The 21,989-nt window shown below is 41.2% G+C and overlaps 1 protein-coding gene across 5 annotated transcripts in view; it reads right to left on the bottom strand.

Moving 5' to 3' along the window:
- The window catches only part of LOC143298360 (uncharacterized), an 88,276-nt gene that overhangs the window by 11,302 nt on the left and 54,985 nt on the right, over positions 1-21,989 (bottom strand). For 3 of the 5 annotated variants that reach the window (XM_076611255.1, XM_076611256.1, XM_076611257.1), the window contains 9 exons: positions 20,682-21,989; positions 18,300-18,482; positions 16,448-16,595; positions 15,907-16,061; positions 13,056-13,275; positions 11,985-12,626; positions 10,432-10,578; positions 3,665-3,883; positions 1,912-2,160 (listed from right to left, as the gene is read on the bottom strand). The exon at positions 20,682-21,989 is cut by the window's right edge and continues 137 nt beyond it. In XM_076611255.1, coding sequence (XP_076467370.1) covers positions 1,912-2,160; positions 3,665-3,883; positions 10,432-10,578; positions 11,985-12,626; positions 13,056-13,275; positions 15,907-16,061; positions 16,448-16,595; positions 18,300-18,482; positions 20,682-21,989 — 3,271 coding nt within the window. The remainder of the gene's footprint in view (positions 1-1,911; positions 2,161-3,664; positions 3,884-10,431; positions 10,579-11,984; positions 12,627-13,055; positions 13,276-15,906; positions 16,062-16,447; positions 16,596-18,299; positions 18,483-20,681) is intronic. The other 2 variants (XM_076611258.1, XM_076611259.1) reach the window with 2 other exon arrangements.

Below are 21,989 nucleotides of genomic sequence, written 5' to 3'. Positions count from 1 at the left end.
TTGTCTGATGAATAGAAAGGATGAATTTAGTCCTTGTGAAAAAAACCCATAAATAATAAACAGCATGTTTCTTTAGGAGGATCTGCTGTCAATGCAACAAATGCCTTAGCAAAATCAATGCAAAAAGCGAAAAGGTATGGTTCACTGTTCATGAAAGCAAGTAAGCTTCACTAATGCCGGTATGACTGGAGTGTTTGATTGATGTATTTGTTCTGACAAGAAAGAAGACATTTATAAATATGCTGCTTTAACGGTTTTGAAACACGGACAGGATATAAAATAGGGCAGTAGTCAAAAAGTCTATCAGGATTTCCCAATTTGTACAAGGCCATTATGTTTCCTTGTTCAAAAGTAATTGGCAAAGACTGCAAACATATGTAAGAGTTTCAGCTATTACAGGTGAGGCAAGCCAGTTCAAGAATGTTACTATCTAATCCATTGACTGTACGCACTGCCGTCTGTTTCTATCAGTCAGGAGACTGAAAGAGTGAGGGCCAGGAACAATTATTTTGTTTCATCTTATTTCTGGAGAATGGATGGTGATCAATTTGGAACACACAAAAAAACTCAGCAGATGGTACAAAATCAAGTGCATACAAGACAAAACACAACGACCCCACCCCACATACCAATAAAAAATGAACTCTTTCACCGCCACGTTTCTGTGTGAAAAACACTCCCCAGCCCTAAATACTTCAGAAACGATGCTCAGACACAGGCTTTGGTTCATGTCAAAGCAACACAATGGACTTGTTCACTTTAAACTCAGTCAGGGGACAAAGTTAGTCATTGTTCTATTGGCGGGAACCTGGCTGCAGCTGTCAAGCTGTGTTTCAATGTGGAAAATGGTCTTATCAACATGACCCTATGGTGGTGCACTGTCTAGTCAACAAAAGTTGTCTATGACAGTGAAAGAATTAATTTTACCAGGCGCCATTACAGAGATTCAAACCCACGACCCTTAGATTGAAAGTCCGACCCTTTAACCACCTGCCATTGTCAAAAAAATAATAATAATAATGAATTTTTACTTAGCACACTATCAAGAAATGTGCTCTGCATGTTTTACAAAACACTTTTGTTTACGTAACACATTACATAAATGTTACAGAAACACACCAAAATGTGACTAACAAACTAAACACACACAAACACACACACATACACACACACACAAACACAAACACACACACACATGCGCGATCAAAAATACGAACACGCACAACTACACATTCATACACATGCATGTGTATGTGTACATATACATATGTATACACACATATGGGAAATCAAAAAAAGAAAAAAAGTCCCAAAGTCTAGGGTACACACAAAAAACAAAACCAAAAAAGGAAAGTTGAACAAGAACTGAAAACACAATTTCCCTTAAACGGACCCCCTACAGCAGCAGCAGCATCTACTACTAATTATAATGGATATATATGTACAGCTCACCCTTATCGTCAAAATATGGGAAGTCAAAAAAAAAAAAAAGAAAGTTGAACAGGAACTGACAGGCACAATAGCCGAGAGGTTAAAGCATTTGACTTTCAATCTGAGGGTCCCCAGTCCAAATCTCGGTAAATGCGTCTGGTGGGTAAAGGGTGGAGATTTTTCCGATCTCCCAGGTCAACATATGTGAAGACCTGCTTGTGCCTGAACCCCCTTTGTGTGTATATGCAAGCAGAAGATCAAATACACACATTAAAGATCCTGTAATCCATGTCAGCATTCAGTGGGTTATGGAAACAAGAACACACCCAGCATGCACACTCCCAAAAACAGAGTATGACTGCCTACATGGTGGGGTAAAAACGGTCATACATGCAAAAGCCCACTCATATACATATGAGTAAACATGGGAGTTGCAGCTCAGGATCGAAGAAGAAGAAGAACAGAAGAAACATGACTCACCCTTGGGATCAGCAGACTTGGACCGTCTGCGCAGGCTGTCCTGAGGAGGTTCATCCCCGTCGCTCAGCGAGGACAGCGATCCCTCGTCCCCGATGGAGGACCGCCGATGGTGGTGGTGCCTGCGACGCGGTGTGGACTGGGCAGCCATCTTGCCCGGCTCTACGCTCAGCAGTATGTCCGTGGCTGTGTCACTGTCCTCCCCATTGGTCTCCCTGTGTCCTCCCCCTCCCCCTCCTCCTCCTCGTAGGTCTGTGGGGGTAAGTGGGGAGGAATTCAACACTTATCACTCACAGCTTCACAGTGGTGTGTAAAGGTGTTGAGATACTGACTGTTCAATCTTTTATTTTTTTTTTTTTCCTCTGTCATTCAAAGATTATGACCATGAAACAGGCGCAATAGCTGAATGGATTAAGCATTGGACTTTCAATCTGAGGATCCCGCGCTCAAATCTTGTTAAAGGCACCTGGTGAGTACAGGGTAGAGATTTTTCCGATCTCCCAGGTCAACATATAAGCAGACATGCTAGTGCCTGAATCCCTTCATGCGTATACGCAAGCAGATGATAAAATATGCACTTAAAGATCCCATAATCCATGTCAGCATTCGGTGAGTTATGGAAACAAGAACATACCTAGCATGTACACCCCCCAAAATGCATACCCAGCATGCACACCCCTGAAAGCAGAGTATGGCTGCCTACATGGCGGGGTAAAAATAATCATACATATAAGAGCCCATTCATGTACGTATGAGTGAATGTGGGAGTTGCAGCCCACGAACAAAGAAAAAGAAGAAACAGATCATTCACAGTTTCACAGTGGTGTGGAAAGGTGTTGACATACTGACAATCTTTTTATTTTATTTTTTCTTGTCCTTCAAAGATCAAGATCACTGAAGTCGTATAATGTCAAGTTCACATTGTTGTAGTGTCATGGTAATACCTGTGGGGGTGAAGTGGGAGGAATTCGAACAAATTAATCACAGCTTCACAGTGGTGTGCAAAAGTGTTGAGATACTGACTGTCCAATCTTTCCTTTTTCCTATCCATCAAATATCAAGATCACTGAAGTCATAAAAAGTCAAGTTCACATTGTTGTCGTGCCATGTTAAGGTTACGGTTCCAGGGTTTGTTTGTTTTTTATAGCCCATTGTGTGTGTAGGGCTCAGCACAGGAAGGCAGGCAGCAATCATTTCCTTCCTGCTGCTTTTAACCTTCCCCAACACAAGTCAGGTACCTGTACACACCTGGGTAGAGTGAGGAAAATCAGAGTGAACTGCATATCCCCAAGGACACAACACCATGCCGAAACAAGGCCTTGAACCCTGATCACTGGTGAACGCTGGATCAGGAGTCCAAAGTCTACCTGATTCTGACATTGCACCTTGTGTCAGGTGCCACTGGCTAAAATGCAGAACCGTGTCCTTACCCCATCTGCACTCGTCTAACTGCTACAGCCGTGTTGATCCTGGTTCAGAATTGAAAGGTTTTTTTTATCTGACTGAAACGTTTTCCCTCTTGGTCATTTCCTACTTTTCTCTCTCTTCCATCACTCCCTCCATCCTTCCTTTGTGTGTGTGTGATGTGTGTGTGTGTGTTTATGTATATGTGTGCAGTGTGTGTATGTGTGTGTGTGTGCGTGCCCAGTGTGTGTGCATAAGTAAATAAACAAATAAATAGGTAAACATATAAAATAATAAAGAAACAAGCAAAATAAACTGAACAAAATAAACACACACACACATGATTACACACCCCTGTATTCTCTATCCCGCTGCTTCTCTCGCTCCCTCTCAGCAAAGTAGGCGCGATCATAGTACGCGTCCTGCGATCTGCTACGCTCACTGTAAGCACTTTTTTCTTTCTCCCGCTGGCCAGAAAAGGGATCACTTTTCACATCATAGGACATCAGAACGGCTGTGGAATCGCTATCGTCTGAATGGTTGGCTTCAGATTTTCTCTGATGAGTGTCATCTGCATTTCGATAGCAAACACACAAAACAAAAAGATAGTACAAATGAAAATAACTTCCACCTACTTTTGATAATGTATTGACATGCAAGCGAATAAAGAATGAAAGAAAATGATAGATAAAAGAATTACTGAATACTTTTCAACAGGTGCAACAGCCGAGTGGTTCTTCTTCTTCTGCGTTCACTCGTATGCACACGAGTGGGCTTTTACGTGTATGACCGTTTTTCACCCCGCCATGTAGGCAGCCATACTCCATTTTCGGGGGTGTGCATGCTGGGTATGTTCTTGTTTCCATAACCCACCGAACGCTGACATGGATTACAGGATCTTTAACGTGCGTATTTGATCTTCTGCTTGCATATACACACGAAGGGGGTTCAGGCACTAGCAGGTCTGCACATATGTTGACCTGGGAGATCGTAAAAATCTCCACCCTTTACCCACCAGGCGCCGTCACCGTGATTCGAACCCGGGACCCTCAGATTGACAGTCCAACGCTTTAACCACTCGGCTATTGCGCCCGTCAGCCAAGTGGTTCAAGTATTGGACTTTTCATCTGAGGGTCCCAGGTCCGAATCTCCATAATGGCGTCTGGTGGGTACAGGGTGGAAATTTTTCCAATCTCCCATCTCAACAGATGTGCAGACCTGCTTGTGCCTGATCCTCCTTCATGTGTATATGCATGTAGAAGATTAAACATGCACGTTAAAAATCCTGTAATCCATGTCGGCGTATGGTGGGTTATGGAAACAAGAACATACCCACCATGCACACCCCAGAAAATGGAGTATGGCTGCCTACATGTTTGGGATAAAAACGGTCATACACATAAAAGCCCACTCATGTACATACGAGTGAACGTGGGAGTTGCAGCCCACGAACGAAGAAGAAAAAGAAGAATTATATAATTTTCAAATGAACAAATAAGAATAAATTCTGTTACCTTCCTCAAAACGCATATGTACATACATGTGTGACTGCAGTGTGTGCATATTCATGTAAAATTACTTTGAAGCCTGGGTGTTTTACTGTTGGGCTGGATGAAATGAAATACAAGTTTTCAAGTACTAAATATCTGCATTTTCATCAATGTACTTACACACAAAGCAGTTGGGGTTTTTCCCTTTCGTTCACAAATGTCTCCATTTAACAGTTTTCCAATGCTTACGTAACTATTCAATGGCATAACTCCACGTGTATCACAAACAAATGTGAGAAAATATTTAGCCCCCAAATCTGCAACAGCTGATAAACTTTATCGATACATCAAATTAATTCATATCTTACAATGGAAAAAAAAAAAATTCTGGGAGGACATAGGACATGCTGCTCAAACACTTTAACTAAAGCAACTGAAGGAAAGACCACTCTCACTTAAAATCTGGCTTAAAGTAGTTAATGATAATTAGAATACAATTTAAGGTGGTTGCATTCCCTTGACAGATGATCACAGAAAGAGAGAAACAAATGGGAGGGAAAAGAAGAAACAAGAGAGGCAAGGCCTTCAAGACTCACTTGTGATACACTTTAAAAAAAAATCCAAGCCTTTTATGTATTGAGTATAATTTCAAAATGTAATGTTTAAGATGAGAAAGATCAGTTTAAAGCAAATTAAGTCCCCTAGCATTAATTACAAAGTAATTTCCCTTTTTTACTATCTGCACCAAAACGTTTGCAAAATAAATAAAACTCCCATGCTTTGCAAAAGAAGTTCCTGTTTGAACAAAAAATGATAATAATGACTGCTCTTGTTGTTGGGTCAGAATATCAGATCAAAGTGCCAAGTTTAGATTAAAAAAAAAATATATATATAACAGTAAATGCAGTTTGCATATAATTAGGCTTTTTTGTTTGTTTGTTTGTTTGTTTTGTGCCCATCCCATAGGTGCAATATTGCTTTAAACAAGATGACTGGAAAGAACTGAATTTTTCCTATTTTTGTGCCTAATTTGGTGTCAACTGACAAAGTATTTGCAGAGAAAATGTCAATGTTAAAGTTTACCACGGACACACACACACACACACACACACACGCACACACACACACACACACAAACAAACAACTGAACACCGGGTTAAAACATAGACTCACTTTGTTTACACAAGTGAGTCAAAAATGAAAGAAGAAAATTATCATAAAAAAAGAAAACAGAAAAAGAATTTTTGCATCTGCTGTGTCTGTCTCCAAAGCAAAACTTCTCTTTTTTTTGTATAACACCTTTGTTCATATGTGGATATCAGTTTGTAGCAAAGTATTACTAACACAAACAGCATGCAGACAGAAAATGCACAAACTTTAACCCATTTAACCAAAGGAAGTTTAGAGACAAGCTTGGCATATTTTCATGTCATACTGATGCAGATAAACAAAGAAAATATAATTAAATCAACCGATTTGTCTTCAAAACTCTCACGTATAAACACAGCCAGAAATACTGTACAAGTTAGTTCCCTTTGCTCGCAGTTTACGAATATGTCAGAATGTGTATACCATTTCACTGAAACAATTTTTTATGCTAGAGCAATGCTTGGGTACAGGGTTGAATAAGTTAAAGGTTTAAGGTAAAATTTCAACCAGTTTGGATCATTCTTTTTTCTTTCTTTTTTTAATTCTTTTCATGTGCGTTTCACCACGTATTCGCTATCATCTAAAACAAAAAGCATACTTTTTTCTTCTTTTTTTTATATAGTTTCAGAAAGATAAATGGCAATGATTAAGAGCTTATGAAACATGACAAAAACACTAACAGATCATCCCTGACTAGTTTGCAGTAAAGGTAACCATGTAATCTGAATACTATACGTGCAATTTAGAATAGATAGAAGGCAATCATGACCATTCAACCTCTTAGCACTTAACAAAAGCCTTTCTTTTTCACTTTTTAATATCATCTACATGCTGTTTTTTTTTTGTTTTTCAAGTCGGTTGCACTTTGTTTCTTATGTTTTTCAGACTCTGACAATTATGCACTGAGTTAAGATTCTGGATACATGATATTACACCTAGAAGATGGAGAGCTTGTTGCAAAGGAATTTTCTTGTCACTCAGTAACAGTGCAAAGCAGATGGTAAGAGAGCCAGCCCAGAAAGCGAGGACAAGGTATATCAGGATCAACCCCTTGGACAATAGTTTTCCTTGCCTACCCAAATATGAGTGATAATATGGGTAATAATTTAGAAATAAAGGAAAACCAAGGTCCCATGTGCAGCATGCGTTTTGTGCAAGTAAAAGAACACTGAACAGTATAAGAAGTCTTTTTTCTTCAAACTGCAGAAAATCCATTTCACTTTTATTACACAAACATAGACACTTAGACAAATAGAGAGAAGGAAAGAGAGAGAGAGAGAGAGACAAAGCTGATATAAGTATTATGATCAAACCAGTAGAAACTCACACTCTGGATACTCTCTGATCATCACACACAACAACAACATAACAAAGTACCACAGTCTCACAAAAAGAAAAGATCAAAGAACAACGAAGACCAAGCACAACAACAGGGAAGGGAACACACCAACGGAAAGATTGCATTAGGAAAATCAAAATACAGCGTTCATTTTCTGTTGTTTTTTTTTCCCCAAAAAAGCAAAATAGGGAAGACAGCAACCACCATGAGATGCTTTAACATGCAGCGAGAATGAATGACTGGAAAGCAAAATGAATAAAAGCACGGGGACTGGAAAAGGGGGAGTAAACGGCAAATGGGTATGCATGCAACAAAAATCCAAATTTTTAAAAAAGCGTCTGCACTGTAAGTAATGAGAGATAAAAATCTGTAACCTGTCATTAACTGAAGTTCCCTTTCCTTTCAGAACTGCCGACACTTTTGTTAATGACATGAGTGCATGACAAATCTTGGTGGTGTTTCTTGTTTTAAATCAATCATAATTATTATATTTACGCCGGAGGGAAATCTACCACATATTCACAGACGTCAAAAAGGCATCTGACAGAGTCTGGCAGGAGGCTCTGTGGGCCACAATGAAATACTTCAACATCAGGCAAAAGCTAACCAATACCATCCAGCAATAATACTCCTAAGCAACCAGTGTGGTGCTCACACATGGTGCTACTGGAGAGTGGTTCCATACTTTGCTGGAGTTCACCAGGGCTGCCTTCTATCTCCCACACTGATCAACATATTCCTGGAAAGCATGACAGATGCACTTAAAGAACATGTGAAAACAGTCAGCAGAGGAGGATGAACCATCATGAACCATCATGAACCTTCACTCTGCAGATGACACTGATGGTCTGGAAGGCAGCAAGGAAGAACTAGCCAAGCTTGTAAAAACACTGGATGAAACATCAACAAGATATGGAACGGAAATCAGCACTGAAAAGACCAAGACGATGGCCAGCCACAACAACACAACCTGTTCACTTACTGGGATCCAACATCAATGGAAGGATCCAAATCAGAAATCCTCTAAAGAGTAGCAAAGAGAACATCAGCATTGTCCATACTGAAACCCGTATGGAAGGACAACACTATGAAAAACAAGATCAGGCTCCTGCCTGCACTGACATAATTATTCCATCTTCCTGTATGCATGTGAGACACAGACCCCCACACTAGTCAAAGTGGATTTGAAAAGGAGAATCCAAACCACAAAAATGAGGGTATCACAACATACTAAACATTAAGCAATACTTCTTCTTTGTTCATGGGCTGCAACTCCCACGTTCACTCGTATGTACATGAGTGGGCTTTTATATGTATGACCGTTTTTACCCCGCCATGTAGGCAGCCATACTCCGTTTTCAGGGTATCAAGCAGAAGATTGGGCCACATGATCATCCAAAAAGATCCAATGGCCTTGCTGAAACAATCATCCAATAAGCTGTTAAGGGAGGGAGATGGAGGGGAAGACAGAAAAAAAAAAACCCACTGAAGTGACAACGTTGGAGAATGGACAGGAGAACCATCAGCAGAGACTCAGGCTTTTGAAATACTGACAGACTTGGAGGAGTCTGGTGAAAAGTACAATGTGGTGCCCCGGTGACTCTTCACAGGTAAGGGGAGGAGAAGAAGACATTATATTTTCCATTCAACTGTGATCAGCCCATAAACAGAGCTTTAGTCTTTCTTGACAGACTTCAAATCATGTGAAACAGATACACCATGAACATCTTCAAACAATCTTTTCAAGCACAACTTAAGCTGCCTACAAACTGTCTTTAGTTTCCAAGAAGATAAAAAATCCTTGTCAATGACTTGCGTTAATGAGCATAAGTAAAAGCAGTACATCTGGGTACTAATTAAAAACACTGAATGGGAGGCAAGCAAAAATAAAGCTTTTTTATTCTTTGATATTCAAATCTTGTCACCACCAGATTGTTTCCTTTATTCTAAAATCAACCAGCATGCTTAGAGTTCAAGTAATTATTTCATCATTTTCATTGAGAATAATCAAGTATTATTATTAAAAAACAAAACAAAAAAACAAAAAAACAAAAAAAAAACACACAAACAAACAGAATCTACTTTAGAAAAAGAAATATCCCAGTCCTATTGAAATCCCACAGAAAATTATTAAGGAGCTAAGTATTCATGTGCGCTCACATGTGTGTGTGTGTGTGTGTGTGTGTGTGTGCAACTGCATGATGGTACTTTTTTCTTCACTCCTTTCAGACCTTTGTCAAACAAATATCATATATGCACATATCTGTGTGTGTGTCTCTTTAATCAATGTTCGTAAGGGTCTCCTTTCATAGCACAAACTGACTGAAAAGAAAGGCTATATATGCTGGTAACTGGATAAAACCCAAGGTGTGAAATCCCTGCCTTTCTGTCTAAGACCACAGTACTCTTACTGTGATTTCAAAGACTGGTAGCTGGAAACAGGCAAGCCACCCGTATTCTATCTTTAACTCACTCAGCACGGCCAGTCCTCTCTTCTCCTCTACACAGACCGCTCGGATGTCCAGTGGGTGTCTGAATGACCCAACCTTTAGCTTCCGTCGTCAGAATTGTGGTATTCTTTGTCAACATTCACCTCTTCAGTATAAGAGCCTTCCGCTTGCAATATTTTGATGATGGTAATTGGGGTGAAACGCTGTTAACGTCGTCTCTTTCGCCGTTCGTATGGACAGAGTTAAACACCTTTTCTTTCTGAGTTTGAAATTGAGGTTTGCACACATGCATACATGTGTCTGAGTTGGATTCAGCAGTTGTGCTTTCACTCATCAAGGCAAAACACTGCTCTTTTTTGTATGTTTGTTGTTTTTTGCTTTGACACTTTTTGAGGTAAGATAATATGGCAATGAGTCAACTAGTTGTATGTTTGTCTTTGTGTTGTGTGGAGTGTATGTGTGTGTTGTCTGCATCTTGTTTTTGTTGTTGTTTATTTTTTCTTTTCTTTTTTTTCAATTTAAAGAATAAGAAAACTGTTTTTAATCAAATGTTTTTATCTGGTGGTGAAAAGACAAAAAAACAAAAAAAACTCCAACACCAAATGCAAAGATTTTCAACAGAAGTGGGGGAAAGCTGAGGGAGGGCAAACCAAAAAAAAGCTTTAAAAAATACTGCACAAAAGGCCCATACATGACATACTCTTGGCCAAAAGGTCAGACACACTGGATTTATCAGTGCACATGGATGAAGGAAGAGAACCATGAAGAGTAGAATACTTCTCTCGTTTACTGTCCTCCCCTCTTGGGCCAAAGAGGTTTTTGACCGAGTGGTAAAAGTCTTGAAAAAAAAGGAAAGTATTAATATATCACCAGTTAGTTTATATATTATATTTAAAAAAAAAAAAAAAAAATCTGGCTGGCAAAGAAATAGACTGGATGCATGCGAACATGGAAAAGTATTTTGTGATTCTGATTATCAATTTGAATGCAATTTTCTTGCTTCAAAATACAGTGACAAAAGTCAGCTATATAATAAACTTGCTTAGATTATCAAGTCTAATTAAAAATCACAAATGCAAACACATATGCATTAAGCAACTGAGAAGTTTAAGTTTAAAATAATCATCTTCAAAACAACTGTTCATATGTTTGCTATACAGATAGATATATATAGATAGATATATTCTTGTATTTAAAGCAGCCATGAAAGACAACTTTACATAATATCCCATTATGTTTTAGTGTTTCGAGTTGTCTTCCCTGTATTGTCTTTGCAACAGAATATCAATAAAATGAATAAATAAAGTAAACAAAAAACTAAACAAAACAAGCTGAACAGTCAATGAATTATGTATCAAAACAGTTTCCCCCTTTTCTTTGCCTAGCTTTATCATCCTGGAGTTTATTGAAACCATCCCTGCATGAGATTTCTTTTCTTTTTTTTCTTTTTTTTTTTTTTTTTAACTTTTCTCTTACACTATTCAATCTCGGTTTTTCTCCTAATTGAAAATATAAAAAAATCCAAGTAATATAAGAAAAAATTTTTCGTTTTCTTTTTCTCAAATACATATTTTTTCCTCTTCCTTTTTTTTTTTTTTTTTTTTTTTTAATGATGTGTAACTTGTAAAGATTTTTTTTGTTGTTGTTGTTGTCAGAATGAAAATCTGGTTTAAATGTCTTGAGCTTTAAGCTGGATAACTTGTTGTTTTGTCTTCAAACATTTTGATGAACTGTTACATAAAATGCTTTATAAACCTAGACAGACTAAGAAATTAAGATCATCATCTTTTTACACTGATTTTTTTTAATTTTTACCTAATTGTATGTGCTTCAGTACTGATCGTTAACCAAGAGTCCCTTTTTTTGCTCGCATTCGATGACATTGATGATAAGCCAAGCATTATTTGAGCAATGCTAGCAACAAAATGGTTAAGTAATTTCCTTTATCAACCTATTTTAGTGCTAACAATTAAACAGTTAAGTAACCTCCTTTAATCGCCTATCTTATTGCCTGTTTTAATGCTAGCAAAGAAACAGTTAAGTAACTGCCTTCATCAACCTATTTTAGCACTGACAATAAAACAGTTAAGCAACGTCCTTCCATAACCTATTTTAATGCTGACAATGACATGCTTGACCTATTTTCTGCTCATAATCCCATCCACCCACCCACCTACCTACCTACCTACCTACCACTGCTGCTGCTTATGGCTGTGACTGCATGCAGAGTGTTTCCTCACCCACCTTTACTGCTGACGTGATTGTCGGCAGACACGGTGCGGCGACCGGCTGTGCTGGCTGCAGCCTGCACCCTCCGCTCTCTGTTCCTCTCCGCCTCCTCCAGAAGCCTCAGTCGCTCCGCAGACATGCTCACTTTGCTTTTCCCTCTCTCCCGCTCCAGCTCATGGTCTAACGAGCGCAGCTTCTCGGCTGAAAGAGTCCCACCATACCTGCCAGCATCCGAGGCGTGAACCTTCTCCGACACTTCTCCGTCGGGTCGTGACCGGAGCTGGTCGTATCGGTTCGACGTTCTCCGGAGATCGGTTTCCCGGTCTTCAACAAAGTCTTTGTACTTCAGTGCTCTGTCGCCACTGCGTTCTCTGTCTCCGTTCTCGAGCCTGGAGAGAGAGTATGAGCTCGTCTCCCTTAGCCCTTCTCGCATCCCTTGGTCTGACCCGAAGCTGCGGTCCAGTGCCCGCGGGTGGGGGTCTCTTGCAGACACTCCAGGGAAAGAGTCTGATCCGTAGCTTCGGTCCAGTCTGCGTCCTGGTGAGGCTGGAAGGTCAGAGGTTGGCAGGTGCTTGGGGCGGGAGTGGTCGGCTGGCGGAATGCCACTCCCATCCCGCAGCAAGGCTTCCATGGAGAGTCTTGGGCGCCCCGCTTCATCTGTCAGCAATGCCAGAGTGGTGACCGGTTGTTAAGTGAGAACAGTAAACATCATTTCAAATACTGGCAATGAACACCATTTTAACATTTTAAACAAATTTTAAAATTTAAAGGAGCAGATGCCTGACTTTCACAATTGATTACACTGGTCAGGCCTTGAGAGCCTACCCTTGGCTTGTGAACAACATGTGTATGATAGGTTGTGTCCAACTATGACCATCACAACAGCAGAGGAGGCAACTGCTGTCCCAACTATCTGGGCTAGAACTGGATTATAGTGGAGAATGTCTTCCCCAAGTTACATCCCAACTCTCTTGGCCAAGAGAGTTTCAGGACAACAACATAAACATAAAACAAAAATGAAACATTTCAATAAAAACAGAAAGCAAATAAGTAAATAAATCATGACAGAGAAGACAAACCACTCGCCTCCCCGTGAGCTGGAGGTCATCAGCGGAGCGCGTCCAGGGGCATCTCTGAGCAGCGGCTCCCGGCTTCGGAGGTCTCCAGTCCTAGTCCCAGGGTCCCTGCCTTCCCTGAGCCCGATGATCTCATCCTGCAGAGTGTAGTTCCTGTCCCTCAGGGTCCGGACGTCCTCCTTCAGCTGCTGCACCTCTATCTGGTGATGGCGGTCCCCGAATCGACCACTCTGCACACATACACAACATGTACAGTGAGGAGTTAGAATCAATGTATACTGTAAAGACTGCTTATTGCACACTTTGTACAGTGAGGAGATTGCTTCATCAACCGCTCTGTGCACACAATATGTATGGTGAAAAGATAGAATCACTCTACTGACCACTCTGTGTACAGTTTCTACAGAGAGGAGTTAGAATCACTGTATTCACCACTCTGTGCTCAGTTTGTACAGTGAGGAATTAGAATCACCGCATTAACTGCTCTGTACACACAACATGTACAGGGAAAAGTTAGAATCACTTTATTAATCGCTCTGTGCACACATGAATAGGGAGGAGTTAGAATCAATTTATCGACTGCTACGTGTACAGTTTTGTACAGTGAGGAGTTAGAATCACTTTATTAACCGCTCTGTGCACACAACGTGTACAGGGAGGAGTTAGAATCAATGTATAGACTGCTTTGAGCACACAACATGTACAGGGAGGAGTTAGAATCAAATCATAGACCCCTCTGTGCACACAACGTGTACAGGGAGGAGTTAGAATCAATGCATAGACCCCTCTGTGCATACAACGTGTACAGGGAGGAGTTAGAATCAAATCATAGACCCCTCTGTGCACACAACGTGTACAGGGAGGAGTTAGAATCAAATCATAGACCCCTCTGTGCACACAACATGTACAGGGAGGAGTTAGAATCAATGCATAGACCCCTCTGTGCACACAACATGTACAGGGAGGAGTTAGAATCAATGCATAGACCCCTCTGTGCACACAACGTGTACAGGGAGGAGTTAGAATCAATGCATAGACCCCTCTGTGCATACAACGTGTATGGGGAGTTAGAACCAATGTATAGACTGCTTTGTGCACAGAATATGTACTATGTGGACAGAAAGTGGACAGTTAAAATTCCAAATCAATCACTTTGATAACGCTCCATGGACAGGAAGCATACAAGAAAATGAAAATAAACCACCTTCAATTTCATAACGCTGTGTGGAAGAAGTTTCACTGTGAAAAGTTAAATCACAGTCAGTCTGATATGAGAAATATAGTGTTGTCGATTTCTGACCTATCTTTGCTGAAGCGTTTAATGCCAGAACAAAGAAAATGGTATTATCAGGAAATAAATGCATAACACACAATGACTAATCTGTTTGAATTTTCTCATTTTTTGACAAACAGATAGGCTAAGGTTTCTCTTTCCAACAAAGGGCTGTAAAACTAAACCAAGACTTTTACAGCAAAGACCAGAACCTCTTCACACTACAATATAACCAAACAAACAAAAAACACTGGCTTCTTTTCACTGAGACAAGGCAGGTTCTATGATTAACACGCGTCAACACAAAAACCATAGATCTGACTTAAAATAATCTGTGGGGCAGTTGATTTCTTCTTAATGTTAGCAATGAAACGATAACATCATCTTTTCTTGTAAAACATGCTACTTATATAATGATTGTCTGCTGTCTTGTCATTACTCTACAGATAGTTGCTTTCATTAACCGTCTCTTTAGTTAGGCAAGGCAAGTAGAAATTCAGGAGGGACAAGAAAAGGTTTATGTTTTGGGGTTGTTGTTTTATTTTTGTTTTTGTTTTGTTTTTATGGGGGGCGGGGGTTCTATCTATTTGTCACCAGGACATTTAAAAGTTATCTGGTGTCCTAAGTATGTTAAAATCAGAACAGGCTGGACACCACCAAAGAGACTCAGCAGCAGCACGCAGTCTCCTCCGGTGTGTTGTGGCTTCCCGGCGATGATTCCCTGTGGACAGCCAATGCTGGGACTGTGACAGTCGAAACCAGGTGTGGCTGTGTATGGGAGGGACTCGGAATGAGCGGGATGGGATTAACTCACTGTACCCCACAGCTACATGCCTGCTACGACTCCCCTAGACCAGCACTACACAAGACCACTGCAGTAAAAAGTTGGGTTGTTCACTAAAATGGTGAAAATCTGTGGAAGATTGTTGAGTTAATCGGTCGACGGGCGCAACAGCCGAGTGGTTAAAGCGTTGGACTGTCAATCTGAGGGTCCCAGGTTCGAATCACGGTGACGGCGCCTGGTGGGTAAAGGGTGGAGATTTTTACGATCTCCCAGGTCAACATATGTGCAGACCTGCTAGTGCCTGAACCCCCTTCGTGTGTATATGCAAGCAGAAGATCAAATACGCACGTTAAAGATCCTGTAATCCATGTCAGCGTTCGGTGGGTTAAGGAAACAAGGACATACCCAGCATGCACACCCCTGAAAACGGAGTATGGCTGCCTACATGCACACGAGTGAACGCAGAAGAAGAAGAGTTAATCGGTCAAACAAAGCTTCGTTATCATGCTTCCAGAATCCATAAATGGCTCAGTTTAGAACGCCAACTGCACAAAACAAGAATAAACGAAATCAGAATAGTGTATTGGTTTGAGAATACTCGTACCAGATCCACAGGGAAAAGTAACCATGGTACAAGTTAGCTTGTACCTGTGGTAGAATGAGTTAACGCCGCTGAAACAGTGCAAATGATAGGGCTGCAAAAAAAAAAAAAAAAGGTTTTAACAAATGAATAAATAAGTAAAAAGTTGTGTGGCAATTTCTACAGCCCTGTGCGGAGACAAATCCTCAAATGGACTGACTCACCCTGTCCTCGTCCAGGTCCGGTGTGCACAGTGAAGCTGACCGCAGCTTGCTGTTCTCCTCCTTCAGTTCCCTCACCGTCTTTTCAGACCGCAGCAGTTTCTGGGCCGTGGAGTCGTTTGAGTGTCGAAGGTCTCTCACGTGAGACTCCAGTTCATCTGCAAGATCAAAAAGCACCATGCAGGTTTATCATATATGAAAAAAAAGAGAGAGGGGAAAAGGGTGGGTATGGGTGGGGGGGCTGCACAGTCAAAGAGACAGACAGACATCTACACTCGCACACATGCCACACATATGCATAAACACTTACAACACACAACAAACACACACACACAGACAACAAGCACACAACACACACACACACACACACACACACACACAAATAAACAACACACACACACACACACACACACACACACAAACATACACACACACACACACACACACACAAACAAACAACACACACACACACATTCTCTAATCAACCACAACACCACCCCACTCTCTCTTCCCTGCCTTTTCAACGTCTGACCATGACACTGACCTATCCTTCTCTGCATGGACGTGGAACTGTGGGTGGAGAAGCTGTCCACCCCAGTACCCCTGGTGGATTCCAACCGGTCACGCAGCTTCACCACCTCCCCTGCCAGAATCTCCTTCTCCTGAAGCAGCTGTTCGTACTGACGCTCCATCTGGGTAAAACAAAACAAGCCCACAAATTCATCATTCTTCTTCTTCTTCGTTCATGGGCTGCGACTCCCAACATTCACTTGTATGTAAACGAGTGGGCTTTCACGTGTATGACCATTTTTACCCTGCCATGTAGGCAGCCATACTCTGCTTTCGGGAGTATTCATAATTCAGTCATTTTGACGGTCCAACTACATTAACTCATTCTACTCCAGGTACGAGTCAACTTGTACCACGATTACTTCACCTGTGGACCTGGTGTGAGTATTGTCGTACCAATACACTATTCAAATTTTGTTGATTCTTGGCTGGTATAGCTGGCATTCTGAGCCGTTTACAGATTCCGGAAGCATGAAAATGAAGCTTTGTTTGACTGAATAAATCAACTAATCTCCACTGATTTTTGCTGTTTTTGAAAGCAACACTACTTTTTACTGCAGTGGTCTTATGTAGGGCCGGTCCAGGGGAGTTGTAGCAGACATGATACTGTGAGGTAGAACGAGTTAAACAAAATAAGTCAACAAATAAATCGATAATTCTTATTTTTTTTAAGTTCATCAGGCATCAGTTTAACTTTCACTTTCAAGGTGTCGGAAGCTTGGAACTGATCCATGAACATATGCCACACTATGCTGTGGGGGAAAGAACACAAAGCAACAAATGTCTGACCTTTGTATAAATCCAACACCCTGGTCAGCCCTTGAGATCCTACTCTAAATGATTAAACAAGACAAACCAAATACTGAATATATGAATATACTATAATATGACAAAGTGAAGGTTTGTGTAAACCTTAACATAAAATCAAATGAAATAATTAAACAGAATAAACCAAGAAGAAAATACACTAAAATATCATAAAATGAAGGTTTGTGTAAAACATTCACATAAAATCAGATGACGTTGAAACAAGATAAACCAATAAGTACACTAAAATATGATAAAGTGAAGGTTTGTGTAAAACATTAACATAAAATCAGATGACATTTAAACAAGGTAAACCAATAAGTAAATACACTAAAATATCATAAAGTGAATGATACATAGTACTTAGTAGGCAAATGACTGAAAAATGAAAAAAATATATAAAATGTGCCACAATCAGTAAACCAGCACGCAGCCATACATGCATCAAAAGATCTGTTTCTCTTCAATTCTCCACGCTTTGCTGATCAGAGCACAAAACAGTACCTCCCTACCCCCGCGCTGCCCCCATACCCATCTTTGAAATGTTTTTCACCTATCTAAATCTTAAAAATGATCTATTTTTCAACACTATAATATCAATTAATAATAATAATAATAATAACAAAGTATTTACATAGCTCAGAAATTTGCACTGTGACAAATCAAACGGCTTACACACCAGGCATTCACACAGAGGCACAGCCCTGATTCAAAGAGATGTAAGATAAAGTGTACCGACTCTATATATATATATATATCTGCCTAGCAGAAAGCTAGGAAAACATCATTATGACTTTCACTTCTCAAGATATGAAATACAAATAAAACTGCAAGCAGTAAAAAATACCAACAACAAAAAAAAAAAATGAGTGGTGCTTTCCATATAGCGACATGCTCTCCCTGGAGAGAGCAACCCGAATTTCACAGAGAGAAATCTGTTGTGACAAAAAAAAGAAAAATACAAATACAAACCAAAACAAAGTGCACAGAAAGAAGAAAAAAAACGTATGTTCTCTTACATCTTCTGGTCCTGAAGGAACACGCCTGGATCGAGCATGGTCAAGGTCATTTTTCAAAGACTGGTTGATGTCTTTCAAGTCTCGCAGCTGACTTGACAGTTCGTGAACTTCGGCCTCACGACTGCTCAGAAGTTTCCGCAAGGTCGCCACAGTCTCCTCGAGGTCATGCACTTTGGCGCTGTCCTGTTTAGTGGTGTGATGAACATTCAGTGTTTAATTTAGTAACAATCACAGCATGGCATTTAATTAAACGAAGTCAAAACTGTCAACAGCATAACTGAAGAATGAGTATATGCAAAAGCACATACACACATAAACATACTCAAACACACACCTTCACACAGACACACACAGACACAGAGAGAGAGAGAGAGAGAGTTAAGCAGCTAGCTTTTAAAACAACTGGGACACTTTGTGCCCTTCACATCCTCATATGCACACATGCAAGCATCCTCATGTTTATACATGTTATGATGTATGCACGTGGATACACAGACACTATTATAAATACAAAAACCTTTTCAAGGCTTATGCCCACATGGTGAGTCACACACACACACACACACACACACACACACACACACACACACACACATTTTCTTATGTATCTTTCCAATTTTTCAGAAGAACAAAAAAATCTGCAACAAGACATTCATGGAAAAGATGAAAGAGACGACAGTTTGCAAGTGGTGCCATTTGTAAATTTACAAATTATCACATGTCTGGATGTGTGCATGGACTAAATCAGAGTCATCTTTCCCATATGGATAATATCTGATGGTACTATGAGCTCTGCATGTGCACAGAACAAACCAGACAATCACTTTGATGAACTAAATGGACAATTCTTTTTTTTCCATGGTTTTCTAGTGGGAACCTAGGATGGGAGTGAGCTGTGCCATCATCAGTGGACATGCATGTGACTCCGGAGCCCAAAGCCCAAATCACACAAGCAGTTGCAAGTGGGGCATGGAATGCCTGCAAGCGAGGCTGGGGCGGACGCAGCTGTATAGCTTTTCACCGAGCAGGTGCAAGGCACGTACAGCTAGCAATATACCAAAGAATGTCCTCACTGCATTTTTCTGTTTGAGCGAGCCAGCTGCTTCAATCAGCAGCAGCTAGTCTTGTTTTTCTTTCAAGAACTGATAAATGTCTGATCCTGAATGTTCACATTCTTTGGTGTCTCTTGATAATTTGACTTCTGGAACTATTTGTAATTTTTGCAAAATTTTAAATAATCACCAACATCTAAAACAAAATCACAAAAAAGAAAATAATGCTAAAAAATATTTAAAAGTATAAAAGTTTTCTTTAAGGAAAATGAATAAGTTCAATTTTGACAGTCCAATCATGGGAAGGTAACTCAAGATTTTTAGAAAAAAATATACAAAATATTCTGAAAAAAAAAAGAGGTAATATTAGCAAATCTGTTTATCTTAATTCTTATGGGTGGAAATGATGCTAAAGTATTAGCAAACATATTAGACACACCAACCAAGTGCAATTATGTTGCTTTCCTTCACTGCAGTTACCCCTAAACCGCAGATATATCGGCATTCGGAAGTGAAAGGCTTAAAGCTTTGTTAGCTTTCTTGGTTAATGGACACCCATCAATTATTTACAGCAGCTGATTTGGATCCCTATTCAGCGGCAGGAATGGAATCAGAACTGTACATTTGATGGCCAATTGTATCAGGGGAAGTGGGGGTGGGGGTGGAGGGGATTTCCACACAAACCGACAACTAGATTCAAGTGATTATCTTACCTCCCTGTAGTTTGGATATTGCAGCCAGTCTTTCAGTTATCACACATGATGAAATTATATTGAAAACCATTCTGTGAAAGGATAATGTAGGTCTATTTTCAATTCTTTATGCATTTTTATTTTGCTTAATATTATTACTTTTTTGTGATCATTTTGATTTAGTTCATAAACTCTGAGGAGCACCCATTGTCTGTTGGTCTGTTCTGTGTCTGTTTTACTATCTGTTTGTATACATGTATATATATTATATCTGTAAGAATGTAAAAAAAGTATGTATCACTGTATGTCAGTATGATCTTGGCTTGTATACATATTTGTGGTCACACAAATCTATGCACATTATAAATGTGTGCACATGCTAAAATATCTCTCTCCTGCCCTCTCTCTATTTATGTGTGTGTATGTGTGTGTGTGTGTGTGTGTGTGTGTGCTCGCGTGTGGCTGTGTGTTTGTATTTTCCTGAGTGTGTGTCTGTGTGTGTACATTACCATATGCTTACAGTACTTTTTCTGACATAAAGATGAGTTTATATATTTGTTTGTCTTAAAATTCTAAAAAAAAACACACAAAAAAAACGTAACAAAACCTGGCTATAGTATACATATATCTAGACTGACCTCCCTGTCACCTGCAGCAGACACGGGTGTCACAGTCCTGCTGCTGGCTCGTGATGACAGCGACGACTTGGATGTGGCTCTGGGCGGCAGGTCCCGCTGGAACCCTGGGTCGCCAAACCCTCCGGCTGCCAAGGGGGACCAGGTGGTGTCTGGGGGGGTGTAGGTGCGTTTGTCTGCACCAATGGGGGACTGGGTGGCGTGCGCAGGCAGACTGGAGGGTCGGTCACGATCTCCTCGCATGATGGGGGGCAAGAGGCTAGACTCGTCAGGGTGGGTGTCGAAAATGGCAGCGGACCGTTTCCCAGCGCTGGAGTGACTGTTGTTGGCATCCAGAAACTGGGAGAGCTCTTGCTCACTGGTGAGGCTGTTAAGGCTCTGGGCTCGACTGCTGCCCCCTTGCTGACCACTGCCGGCGACGCTGCCTGGCCGACTTCCCAACAGACTGAGGGGCCGACTGCCAGGCAAGGAGTGGGCCTCTCCCAGGGACGCCAGCTCCTGACTGCCAAAGAGACGTTCCTGACTGCCACGCAGAGCTGAAGGAACCGTCTCCCTCTGAGGGGTGCTCCTGCTGGATCCTAGCACACCAACGTCTCTCTCCGGAGTTTGCCTTGCTGAACCAGAGGCCAAGGATCGGGCAGGGCTGGTCAGGGTCGCTTCGTTTCCCAAGACGTCGCCGATGGGCTCTCTGGTCAGTGACTGTCGCGCTGATGATGAGCGTGAACCGTATCCACCCAGAACGTCATCGATCCTTCTGTCCATGGATGTGATACCTGCTGATCCAGGACGAGATCCACCGAGAGGTTCGTAGGAATCTTGTTGCTTGGGTGTCACACGCCCCGACCCGACACCGCCCGAGAGTTCGCTCCCTGCTCTGGACGGAGGTTTGCCCAGAACAGGATCACCCGCCGGGGAGTCTCCAAAGGACTGGTGACTGGAAGCCAGTTCCGCTGACTTTGTGGACAGTCTGTCTGTTTCGAAATCCTGCCTCAGGTCTGAGGCTGACCCTGAGAACAGATTTTGTGGTGTGTGTCGCTCTGAACTGCGAGCCAAAAGGCTGGAGTCAAAAGCACCACTGTTGCCTGGAGGCAAAGAGCTGTAGCCATCCTGAAAAGGCTCCTTGTCAATGTCCCCAACTGGCGTGAGGCGCTTAGAACCACTCCCACCAGACAACTGTTCCGCTTTCTGGGACAGCGTCAACTCACTTTCAAGATTGGCATCCAGGGAATCTTTGTGCTGCAGCTGCTGTCGTAGCAAGTCTTCATATTTGCTGTTGTGTCGAATTCCACTGCTGTCGGCAGCTCCGTTTTC

Source organism: Babylonia areolata, chromosome 23, assembly GCF_041734735.1.
Source record: "Babylonia areolata isolate BAREFJ2019XMU chromosome 23, ASM4173473v1, whole genome shotgun sequence".
Classification (NCBI taxonomy): domain Eukaryota; kingdom Metazoa; phylum Mollusca; class Gastropoda; order Neogastropoda; family Buccinidae; genus Babylonia; species Babylonia areolata.
This window is presented reverse-complemented; position numbering and strand designations above follow the sequence as displayed.